Source organism: Cervus elaphus, chromosome 13 (assembly GCF_910594005.1).
Source record: "Cervus elaphus chromosome 13, mCerEla1.1, whole genome shotgun sequence".
Lineage (NCBI taxonomy): Eukaryota > Metazoa > Chordata > Mammalia > Artiodactyla > Cervidae > Cervus > Cervus elaphus.
In genome coordinates this window covers 27,479,914-27,492,325 of record NC_057827.1, presented here as the reverse complement: position 1 = coordinate 27,492,325, position 12,412 = coordinate 27,479,914, and the positions used below count along the sequence as shown (strand labels likewise).

Below are 12,412 nucleotides of genomic sequence, written 5' to 3'. Positions count from 1 at the left end.
GCGCGGGTCAAAGGTCGTGCGTCGCTAGCCCCGCCCCCCGGCGCGCGGGCATTCGGGAGACACCTGGTTGTGGGCGTCTGCGACGTGCGTGGTGTGGTCTGCGCCGGGGTCCGAGCAGGACTGATTGGGCGGCGGGAGCCGGTGAGTGCGGGCCCGCAGGGCGCTGGGCGTCCTCCTCTGGCAGCTCAAGGCGGTGGGGGCACCCGGGGCACCGCGGCGGCGGGGCGGGGCCGGGGGCGAACTCGGGATGGGAGCGGCTGCCGCCCGAGCTTAAGTGTCCGCTCGCGCCCGACTGCTTTTCATTGTGGACTCGGAGTCCTCAAAGAAGAAGGGAGTGATGAAGGGAAGGTGGAGATGAGGGTTTATTTTTTCTTTTCCCCAATGTGGGAAGGAATGAAAGACGTTCATTGCACCTGCTCAGCAAATAAGCACGTGACCCAAAACTTTATTCGGGCTCCGTAGCAATCATCAAGTTGAATGTTTCCCCTCCAGTGAAAGCAAGCGAGAGTGATAGGAGGAGGGACTTGGAAAAAGATCGAGGAGCGGAAAGAGAGATGCCAGCATCTTCTCTCCTGCTTACGACCCTTGCGATACGTCATCACTGACCTGGAGAAATTCACCTCTGTACAGAGTACAGGGCAGAGTTCTTGGTGTCACTGGGCACCCAACCCTAAGAAGCTCTGTGATTCATCGCAGATCCGGAAGGATGAGTAAAATCCACACTCGTAGTACATACAGTAGTTGCTGAAGTGCTCAAATTGGACTTAGGTCTGCCTTTAATAAGCGGTTCGTTGGGTTTTTACTTGAAGGAACTTGAGAAATCTTGTCAGTTCCCAGTATTAAAAACCCTTTTTTGTTGTCCAGATCTGTAGTCATTTGTAATACGTCTTTAATTTTTAGTCACAGGAAATAAGTGACCATGGTGCTCAATAGTTTGGATAAGATGATTCAACTCCAGAAAAACACGGCTAACATTCGGAATATCTGTGTTTTGGCTCACGTAGACCATGGTAAGAGCCCTTTCTAAATAGCTTGTTTTCAGTTCAGTAATTAAAGTAATTAAGCTTGTTTTCAGTAATGACACATGTGTTATTGGAGTGATGCTAAGTTGGAAGTCTTATTTCTTTTAAAAGTTCGATGTGGTAGAACACAGCCAACTGGGGATTGGTGTTCTAGATAGTATACTGGTTTTTAAATGAGAAGTTGAGTTTTTGTTACGCTATCAAGTATTTTTGAAATGGCTTTCTAATATAACACGTCTATAGTCTTAACATAATGTTCTCAGAACCTGTGTTCTAAGTTCAGGGTTCTTTGCCCACTATGTCAGACGGTAGAAATTTATGAACAGGGCACCCCCTCAGCTGTAGAGGTGATTTGGGGGTTGAGGCAACACAGAGTGAGACAGGCAAAAAGTCGATGATAAGGGTTGAGAGAGCTGGAGAGTCAGGAAGCTAGAAATGGGTTAAGAAAAAATAAGGCTTTATAGCATAATTAGTATTAGAGATGAACCCTGAAGGGTGATTCAAGATGGCAGATGGGGACACTCATTTCAAGGGGGAATAGTGTCAGAAGGGGAGAAAGAAATGTATGTGACCAGAGGCTGGGACACAAGAGGGCAAGGTGGGCTGACCCATGGTGCTTAGCTCCCGACAGACATTGCTTTCATGCCACAGCATCGCCTCCTGCTAAGCCTGCTCTTGGTTTCAAACTGCCTTTTGTTCACCCAGTCACAGCAAAGATAGGAGGTGGGAGTGTGAAACAAAACCTATATGCCATCCTGAAAGTGAGGGAGGAGGAGATAAAAGTGAAAAGACAGGCTATGCTGTATCTTAAAGTCCCCTTCCTGCCAGCAAGGCGCTAGGATAAGGGTTGTTGTTTAGTCGCTCAGTCGTATCTGACTCTGCAACCCCTGGACTGTAGCCCGCCAGGCTCCTCTGTTCTTGGGATTCTCCAGGCAGTAATACTGAAGTGGATTGCCATTTCCTTCTCCAGAGGAGCTTCCCCACCCCCCAGGGATTGAACTCACATCTCCTGTATTGGCAGGCAGAGGCTTTACCACTGAACCACCAGGGAAGCCCCTGTGTAAAGTATGCCTCAATAAAAAAAGTTATTGGACAGCTTTTAAAGTGAGGTTGATCCACAGGGTTGGAGATACAGATTATAGCACTGTGGAGTGCTAGAATCTTTGCCCTTCCAGACAGTGCACTGTTCAAAAGTCTAGTTAAAATGCTCATTGTGTCTTCTTTTGTTTACTGTAGGTAAATAGGAAATACTTGGTAAAGCAGTTCTTATGGTTAAATGTTAAATATGTAGATGCAATTTACCTACCTCCCCCTTTAAGAAAAGAAGTCTATTTAAATTAACATTGTTACTTTAACAGGAAAAACTACTCTGGCTGACTGTCTTATATCTAGCAATGGAATCATCTCCAGCCGCCTGGCAGGCAAGGTATATTATATTTGATATATATTTGCATTTCAGTAAGTATTAGCAAATCTACAATGTGATGAAGCATTTGTTGTGTTCATAAAGACCCCAAAAGTATAGAGCATAGTTCATGCATCTAAGAGACTGGCAGTCCATTTAGCAAGATAAAATAGATTGTTGACAAAAAATTATTTCTGTATTGCTTTTATATTAGTTTATATTAATATTTTATAAGTGCAAGAATGAGCTTTTGCAGCAAGTCAGATGATAACCTGGCACAATTGTGGAAGATTTCACAGGTGGAATAGATGCTTCACAGCAGGAAATTATGTGGATAAAATGGTTAAGGCTAATTTGTCAGTTGCACTTTATTTGAGTGGAACATTTGCCTAGCAATTACTGAGAAAGGAAAATGTGCTGGTACAAAAAAATGTATCAGATTATGATGATCTTGAAGGCTAACCTGAGTACCAAAAGAAGGCTTCTGAAGTATGAGGGTCGTGAGGAAAATCGTGTTTTAGGAAATGAAATGAAAAAGACCTTTGTTTCTAGCTGTGAATTGAAAGGACTTGGAATGATTTATTTGTAGTAGAAAAATAAAGATATTCCTTCCTTCAGTGAATTTAAGATATAGTCAGCAGGATTTATCCAGTGATTGGTAATACAGAGAAGAGGAGATGGAGAAGCAAAATTGAATTTGAAAAGTAGACCTGAGATACTAAAGGAAGAATGGAGCAGGTCAGGTCCCCAGGAGATTGGCCCAAAATACTGTCTTGAGTGAGTGAGTGAAGTCTCTCAGTCGTGTCCGACTCTTCGCGACCCCATGGACTGCATGGTCTGCCAGGCTCCTCTGTCCATGGGATTTTCCAGGCAAGAACACTGGAGTGGGTCGCCAATTTCCTTCTCCAGGGGATCTTCCCAACCCAGGGATCGAACCCAGGTCTCCTGCGTTGTAGACATACGCTTTACTGTCTGAGCCATCAGGGAAGTCCTGTCCAGAGGAGGCTTAAAAACTGGGTGGAACAAAGTGCTTTTATTTTTCCTACTTGAGAAGTTAGAACAAGTACAATAACTCTACTGTAAGTAGATGAAATAATAAAGCATACGTTAATGAAGTAGAAAAGATCAAAGAAGCCAAATTTGTTCTTCAAAAGATTCTTACAACTAACAAATATGATAACAGTAATGATGGACACATCATTGTACATTTAAAGAGTGAATCCTAATGTAAAGTATAGACCTTAATTGATAGTAACCTATTGATATTAATTCATTGATTGTAATGTACCACACTGCATACAATGTAAAATGTAAATAACAGGGAGGGAACTGTGTGTAGAATCACTTAGGAACCTCTTTACTTTCCAATTATTCTAGAAACTTAAAATTGCTCTAAAAAGAAAGTCTTAATTTAAAAAGAATTACTAGCAATGTAGACATTGTATCATTATCCTGTATTACAACTGATAAATATCTAGAAACTGATCAAGGAAAAAGGAAAGGAGAAAGAACTACATGATACTAGGCAAGAAAAATGCTGCAGAGATTTAAAAGGTAATAATAGTGGGACCTAATGAATAACTTCACAGCAATAATAAGCCTAAAAATTTAAATATTGAAAACAAAAGTCCACATCAGTTCGTTTTAACATTAAGGTTGCGTTTTTGCAGTTGAGGTACATGGACAGCAGAGAAGACGAGCAGGTCCGAGGGATCACTATGAAATCCAGTGCCATCTCTCTGCATTACGCGGAAGGTACGTCGGTCTCCGTTTTACAGAACAGTGGTTTCGTATCTTTTGTGTCTTCCTTCCTCTTTCCAAATCAGTTTCACGCCTCAGGTTTTTTTGCTTTACCTTCCACAAACTTCATTCTGGCCTTTCCAGGTGATCAATTTTCAGATCAGAGTCAGGCTGTCCATACTTGGGTACAGATGGGGGCCTCTGACTGGCTTGAGGGCAGAATCACTGGCAGTTCACACCTGCCCCTGTCCACCCAGGTGCTTGTGGAGATACCTCCTCTGGGAAGGTCTGGAGTCATAGGACCCTGGCTCAGTCTTATCGTCCCATTTCCTTGCTGGGTCCTTGTTCTGTCCTCTGGCCTCCCTGTTAGATCTAGAGTCTTATTTACTTGACTCTGCATTGCCATGGTCACTGTAGCTTTTATCCGCAGATCAGGATGCCACTCTGACAGTAATACTTTTATGGATTTGTCCGACAGACATAGTCATATAAGGCTGTGAGATGTAAGTTCATTAATATTCACCCTAATGTCTGTATCAATGAAAAGAATGCCTTAGTGTCTGTCTTTGGAAAATAGTTAAGTAGACTGATACATCCATGCTGTGAGGTGCTCTGCAGCTTTTCCAACAACTGTGTGATTATATAGAAAAGATAAAGGTCAGAGACAAAAAGCAAGTTGCAAAGTAAATACTTATAAGACACAAATGTGTTTTGATGATAAGAATATAGTAAGTATGTAGATGAAGGTGTCTGGAAGGCTGTATACCAAAACCTTAACCATAATTATCAGGGGCTGGATTATGTGAAAACTCACAGTTTTCAAAATATTTATTTTGTACTGCTTGGAAATGTTACACAACATGTGAGTTTTGATAAGGAGAAGAAAGTAATAAAGATGTATCTCATTTCCCTGAGGGCCTGGCCTGTGGTTTATCCTTCAGTGTCCTGTCTCTGACACTAACACCAAGAGTTGTGCTGTGTGGGGCGTGACTCTTCTCTCTGAGATCAGTCTTTAAAATGGTTTTGAACTAAACCAGTTTTGAAGCTCTTAGGTACATGAATTCCCAATGTATTTAAAGTAATGCCTTAATTTTTAAAAAACTACCTTTCACATTTTAAAGAGTATGTCCTAATTCTGTGATCCAGCAAATGGCTCAGTGGTCAGTTTTTTTCCTATCTCTCCTTATTTTTATGAACTTGAAGAGTTTAGAAGTTCATGGACTGTTCTTTAAGTAGTCTCAAAAGGCCTGTTGTCATTTCTACTCTGTAGCCATTCTTTATACCTGTGAACAAATAATTGCTATCACAGAACTTCTAAAATGAAGGTTTCATTCTGATTCATCTTTTTAAAAATTTTTTAAAAATTTACAAGTTTTATATGTGTTGTAGAAAATTCAGTATGTAGAAAATATACAGTAAAACACAAGATTGAAATAAAAATTGCTCTAGTTTTTCCCCCAGTTATTCTATTTTTTCACATTTAATCCTGTCATAACTGTGCATGTGTATGTGTGTACTTGCAAGCTGTGAGGTAGGCATCTAACTTAAATCCCCCGCCCGCCCATCGCCCAAAGAGTTAACTACTTATTCCAACACGAGTCTCATTTGATTATTAAGTACTGTATCATTAGTTCTTGGTGTGGTGCTGGCGTCAGCACCTCTACATGAATGAGGCAGTCTGGGTGGCACTGCTGTGAGCCAGAGAGTAGACTTGGTCTGCCCGTGAAACACCCCCTCTCCCTGGGTGGGGGCTAGTGCTTTTTAGCTCCCACTGACAGATGCCCTGTGTTTTTCTGTTTTGTTTTGTTTTTTTCAAGAAAAGGCATCGAGATTTTTGGTAAACTCATCCAGTTTTTAAAAGAACTGGCAATTATTAAAAAATGGTAAAGTACAGTATAGAGCTTTGTATATATATTGTAGTGGGCTTTCACTAACAGGCTTTCAGTTTGTACTTCAGGCATATGTGCTAGCTGACAGCCTGGTTCAGGGGGACACTCAGTATTTACCCAGGAGGCAGCCAGGTAGCTTATATGTGCTCCAAATGTGGAGACCAAGGATGTGGAGGCTGTCTGCAGACAGATCCACTTCTAAGGTCACCCCTCTGTAAACACCTCCAGGAAGTGAAAGTGTTAGTTGCTAAGTTGTGTCTGACTCCTTGTGACCCCATGGACTGTAGCCTGCCAGGCCTCTCTGTTCATGGGAATTCTGCAGGCAGGAATACTGGAGTGGGTTGCCATTTCTTCCTCTAGGGGATCTTCCTGACCTGGGCATCATACCTGGGTCTCCCACACTGCAGGCAGATTCTTTACTATCTGAGCCACCAGGCGAAGGGGTCTGCGGTTACGGGCGAGTAGAGGGTTTCAGCTCTGTGACCCTCTGGTCCTCCTGGGGACACTGACTCGTGCCATCCAGATGCACACGAGGCCAGCACGGATCAGTAGCCACTGTCACTTCCAGACACGTAAACATTCACTCGTGTTTCTGATCACTGTCCTTTTCCTTTGGGACTGGGCTTGGAGGATGGGGTTCCCTTGTGCCTAGTTTGACTAAAGGTCAGATATTTTTTCCTCTAAAGATAATGGGTACTTTACTTTGTGAAGCATTCAGATGATTTAAGATCTAAGAAGGTGGGTGCACCATGTTTTGATTCTGAGCTGCATGTCTCATCTGCGTGATTTTTTTAATCCTCATGGCAATCCTGGGAAATGGAGGTTCTCCTCATTTTACATGTTTGCAAAACGGAGTTCAGAGAGATTAAGAGACCTTCCCAGAGACAGAGTAGTTAGCATGTGGCAGTAGTCCTGCATAATGAATGTGTGCTCAGTCCTGTCCGACTCTCTGTGACCCCATGGACTGTAACACTCCAGGCTCCTCTGTCCATGGGATTTTCCAGGAAAGAAGAATGGAGTGCGTAGCCATTTCCTACTTCAGGGATCCTGGGAACCAAGTAACTATTAATACATTTCCAGCCTGTTTATTTGGACCAGGAGTCTCTCAAAAGTCATTCAGTCCAGGCCACCCCTGATTCCCCCTTCAGTGAAATTCTCTGCTGTCCACCAGGGGTTGCTCTGGCTCCTTAAGGGCATCTCTTGTGGCATTACCCCCATCTCTGTTGTCTTTGGTCACTGCCCAAAGTGGAGGTCACGTGATCTGGCCTCTCAGTCATCTTGTCCCCGTGTTTCTCATACCTGCCCCAACCCCTCGCTATTCCCTTCCTGCCCACACCTTTTTCTGAAAACTTTCCGAGGTAGACATGTGTCCCTCCATCCTCAGCGTCTTCTGTCAGTTTTCCTTCCTCCCCTTGCCTGGCTGTTTTCTAGTCACTGCTCTCTTGTCCTTCTTTTGAGTGAGTGCTGTTTATTCTGTCATACTCTGTCCCTGGGTAAGAACATGGGATCACCCTTCTCCTTCTTCCCTGGTTCTGGTTCAGAGTTTAGTTCTTCCACCATTGCTTTAAAGCTCCATTTCCTTCAAGCCTCTTACCATCTATCCAGTTATCCTCCACCCCTTCTCACCACCTCAGCTTCCGGTTACAGTCCCTGGTCGCCATTTATTAGTGACTTTGGCACCTGGTTCACCATTTTCCTTTCTACCCAAATCCACCAAGGTCGCTTTTCCTGTATCTGAAAAATGGCCTCTTCCAACAGCTTGAGCTTGGTTTCTCAACGGTAGTGATGTGTACACCTCTGCTTCACCCACCCACTGGCATGGCTGCTTTCTGCATTTTAATATCACCCCTTACTGGTTCTCTGTCTGATATTTCCCATTTAAATACTGCCTTCTCCACCATCTTTAGTTTTCCAGCTCTCTCACCTGTGTAGCGAGGGACCCACTTGACTTCAGGAAGCCCTTCAGTGTCTTGCACCCCATCAGCATCCTTCATTTCATCTCTGCCTCCTACTATCCAGACTTGTCTTTTTCTGACAGTCTTGCTGAGGCCCTCAGTGTATCTGCTGTCTCAGCTTCCTGTCCTCCCAGTAAAACTCTTAACCCTTGGTGAAGCTGACTACACATTTTCCTCGTACCCTTGGGCTGGGCTCTCGGCTGGTCATTGGGCTGCTGGCAGACTTCCGTGTGTTCTCTGTCAGACCTTGCTCATTCTCTGCCACTGGCGCTCTCTTAAACCCTCTTGTCCCTTCGAGTCCCCCTCTCAGTCCCTCTCCCACAATCTCAGCAGACATTTGTCCATTCTATTTTACAGAGAAAAGGAGAATTCTCTCAGCTATTTGCCACTACCCCTCAAAATGTAATATAGTTAGTGTCTTTGCTTGCCTGCTGTCACTGTGAAAGGCTTGTGCTCTGGACTTAACCTCCTGTGTCCTGGTGCTGTCAACTTTTAAGCATGTTCAAGCCTCTCATCTTAAATTGTGTGTATTTGTGTGTAAGACTTAGACCAAAGTGTACTGCTGTTACTCTTTCAGTGACTCTGAGAGCAGGCCCTGTGCCTTACAATAATGGCATATATTAGCAGTGTGAAATTGAGAGAAACATAGTTGGTCCTTGATCTCTGACTTTTTGTCTGGGGTCATATGAACAAAGAGAATTTCCAAGTAGATTGCAGAGGCCTAAGACATTTACATGGGTTCCAGGCAGTAAACATCAGTCTTTTCTCACTCCAGGGTTTCTTATTCTGATTCTGAGCCAGATGAACAGACAAGTGTTGTTTCCCCAGTTGCAAAGTCTAGAGGCACCTGTGACCTTTACAGGAAGTAACTAAGCTGATTGATAGACCTGGGTATGTTTCTGACTTGTGACTGCTTTTGTGACCTTGGGTAAATCTCTTCCCTTTTGGGAGCTTTAGCATGAAAGCTAAAATGAAATGAAGGGTTGGGCTATGAAAATGCTGAATGATTTTGAGGACCTCATGGCTTTTGTTTTATGTGACAGAGCTTTTCTTCAGTCATTTCTTAGAAGCTCCCCTGCTCTCAATTGCCCGAGAAGGAGGGTTGCATACCTGCACTGCTCAATATGTGTTTTCAAATCTCATTTCAGGCAATGAGGAGTACCTGATTAACCTTATAGACTCTCCAGGCCACGTGGATTTCTCCTCAGAAGTGTCCACGGCTGTTCGTATCTGTGACGGGTGCATCATCGTAGTGGACGCTGTGGAAGGGGTCTGCCCGCAGGTAGTGGATGGTAGCCTGGAAATGTTTAACTAGTTAGAGAAGGCAGGGGGAGAGGAGGCACTCACCATCAGTGACGATGTGGCACTTTAGACATTTCTGTGACACCGGAAAGCTAGTTGCCATTTCACATTCCATAGTGTTCCAGTCTGTGGTGGAGTTAAGTAACCCGAGTTCTGAAGGGATATTAGAATGACTTTAAGGTACTTTGACATGTCTGTGGTATCCTCTGGGAGAGGGTCTCAGTGGAAATGAGAGAGGCATGTAAGGGGGTCTGGGGGCTTTCCTCCAGTGAAAGAGTCTGTCAACTGTGAGGGGTTGTTAACAGCAAAATTCTGAGCTGCTTCTCCCTTACGTGGGAAAGTCTCTTCTGTTGGTTTCCCAGTCTGCAGGCCCCCTCACACTTACACACACACTCTCTCCCTTCCTCCCCTCTCTTCCTTTTCCAGATTCTTAATCTGCACTTTCTTACCTTTCCCACCAAAGTTCAAATAGTTCTCCCTAAGGCCGGAGTGAACATACAGCTCTGGTCAGCATGAAACTCAGAGTGACTTTCTAATCTGTTTTAAAATAATTTTTCTTTGAAACCTTATGTTTTTTCTTTAAAAATGTTGTCACCTTTGTGTCCTACTTCTTATTGTACCATCCTTTGTTTTAGTGATTTTTAAAAAGAAGAGTAAAAAGCTTCCTTTACAGGCATACCTCGGAGATATTTCAGGTTTGTTCCTGGGCCACTGCAGTAAAGTGAATATTGCAGTAAAGCAGGTCACGTGGATTTTTTTGGTTCCCCAGTGAATATACAAGTTATGTTTATACTATACTGAAGTTTCTTAAGTATGCAATAGCATTATGTCTAAAAAAATGTAAATACCTTGATTAAAACAATACTCTATTGCTAAAAATTACTTAACCTTTTCTGACCCTTCATTGAGTTGTAAAAGTAACATCAAAGATCACTGATGGCAGATCACAACTATATTAATTATGAAAAATGTAAAGTATCATGAGAATTACTGAAATCTGACAGAACAACAAGAAGTGAACAAATGCTATTGGAACGCCAATAGACCTGCTTGATGCAGAGTTGCACAAACCTTCAGTTTGTTTAAAAAACAAAAAAAGGGAAAAAAAGCAACACCTATGATGCACAGTAAAGCAGAGCACAATGAAACGAGGTTTTCTTGTAGAAATGGAGAAAATCTAATCATTCCAGGAAGGTGTGCTGTACTTATTCTCTTAACTTCTCTGATTGCCTATAAGCGCACAGGTCCTGCATCTAGAGAAGCAAAACCTTAGTCTATGTAGTGTGCTGGGTGTCCTGACAAGTTAAGTTAAATTAACAGATGTGACTTCAAACCACTTCAAATAGTGGTTAATGCTGAGAAGTGGTTTATGATCAGGAAAGTGTACACAGCGAGCCTCTGGGGACACACTCTGTTTTTCCACCTGTGTGTTACAGCATGAGTGGGTTTTTTTTTGTTGTTGTTTTTTTTTTTGGGTTTTGTTTTTTTTAATGATTATTGAACAAACTGTGTGTATTCTCGTTTGTGTTTAATTTTACAAAACTCTTACTACCTTGTACACAATTTTTATTTATCATTCTTAAATAAATTGTCAGTTCCATAAAGGCAAGAACAATTTCCTGCCTGCAGTTCTTTGCTTCTGTGTTATATATTTTTGATGTCTAATGAATACCTGTGTCTGACTGGCATGGTCTGAGTTATATGTGATAAAGGAGCATGAAAATAAGCTACTTATTAATCAGGATTTTCTCATGTGTGCTTGAATTTAAATCATGAGCTTTACATTTTCTTTTCTGTTTTAATCAGACACAGGCAGTTCTGCGGCAAGCCTGGCTCGAAAACATCCGTCCGGTTTTAGTGATCAATAAGATAGATCGCTTGATAGTGGAACTGAAATTCACCCCACAGGAGGCCTACTGTCACCTTAAGAATATATTAGAACAGGTATTTTATCCTTTATTTCGGTACTTTAAAAACTGTGGCTCAAAGGAGAGTTGTAAGGAAGTTGCTAGTATGAGGCTTTGCTGCAGAAAATGCACTTAAATGTGTTGGAGTCATCATACTGCAGCAGGGGCAATAGAGCTAGCATCATCTTAGGAGTCGCCTCCATCTCCTGGGAGCATCCTGGAATAGAAAACTTGGACAATAGGTCTTAATGTTCTCTTGTTTAAAGTCTTGTGGTTGGGTTTGTAAGTGAAGCCAATATTAGGAAACTCCTTGGCTTTTTTTATTACCTGTATTTGGGTGAAATTTTACCAAAGCTTTCATTCATTTATTTATTCAGCAGACATTACCATAACTGTGTGTTGAATAAATGAGTTTTTGAAGGTTTACTTCATGCTAAGGATTGTGAATGTAAAGACAGACAGGTCAGAGTCCCTATCTTCAAAGATCTCACGATGGGATAAGGGAGAAAAACACGTAAAAGATGTTTGGGGAACAATGAGACAAACCCTAAATATGATTTGAGAACATAAATGAGGCCTGCCTCACCCAGAATGGGTCAATAGGAAGGGGAGAGTTAGGGAGAGTCTTATAATAGGAGTCTTGAGATGGAAGAAAGGTAATATGTGCCAGGGGAGAATTATGGCAAAGGCCTTCAAGAGAGAAGAAATAACATATACAGATTCATTATATAAAGGAAAGAAAAACATAGTGCAAGTTCCATTCAAAGAATGTAAATTATTAAAGAACTATTGAAGTTACAAGTGAAGAACTAGATCAAGTACAGTAGTGATGAGAGATGGGAGTAGAAAGGAATACAGTTTAGATTCTGGTGAACCCTGCATGCCATGCGTGGAGGTTTGAAATGTCTTTTTCAAGACAGTGGGGTGCCATCGATGAGACCACGTTGAGAATGTTTGTTTGCTACAGGAAGGAAATGATAAAGGTAGAGCAGTGAGAAAGTCTGGGTCAGTGGATCCAGTTCCCTGAAGAGACAGGCACGGTACAGGTGGAATACTCCTGCCCTGCCGCGGAAGGGGCAGTGTTTGTAGAGATGGACTTACAAGTTGGATGATGAGAAGCCTGCAGGCTCTTTGAACAGTAGATTCTGTTTTCTCTCTGAGGTAGGAAATAAGATTGGTCACCTAGGAGTGA

General features: G+C 42.5%; 1 protein-coding gene across 1 annotated transcript in view; it reads left to right on the top strand.

The window, feature by feature from the left end:
• Positions 1-23: 23 nt before the first annotated feature.
• The window catches only part of EFL1 (elongation factor like GTPase 1), a 111,507-nt gene continuing 99,118 nt past the window's right edge, over positions 24-12,412 (top strand). The window contains exons 1-6 of the mRNA XM_043921791.1: positions 24-141; positions 901-1,010; positions 2,381-2,448; positions 4,098-4,182; positions 9,160-9,293; positions 11,120-11,257. Of these exons, the coding sequence (XP_043777726.1) occupies positions 920-1,010; positions 2,381-2,448; positions 4,098-4,182; positions 9,160-9,293; positions 11,120-11,257 (516 nt within the window). The 5' untranslated portion in view covers positions 24-141; positions 901-919. The remainder of the gene's footprint in view (positions 142-900; positions 1,011-2,380; positions 2,449-4,097; positions 4,183-9,159; positions 9,294-11,119; positions 11,258-12,412) is intronic.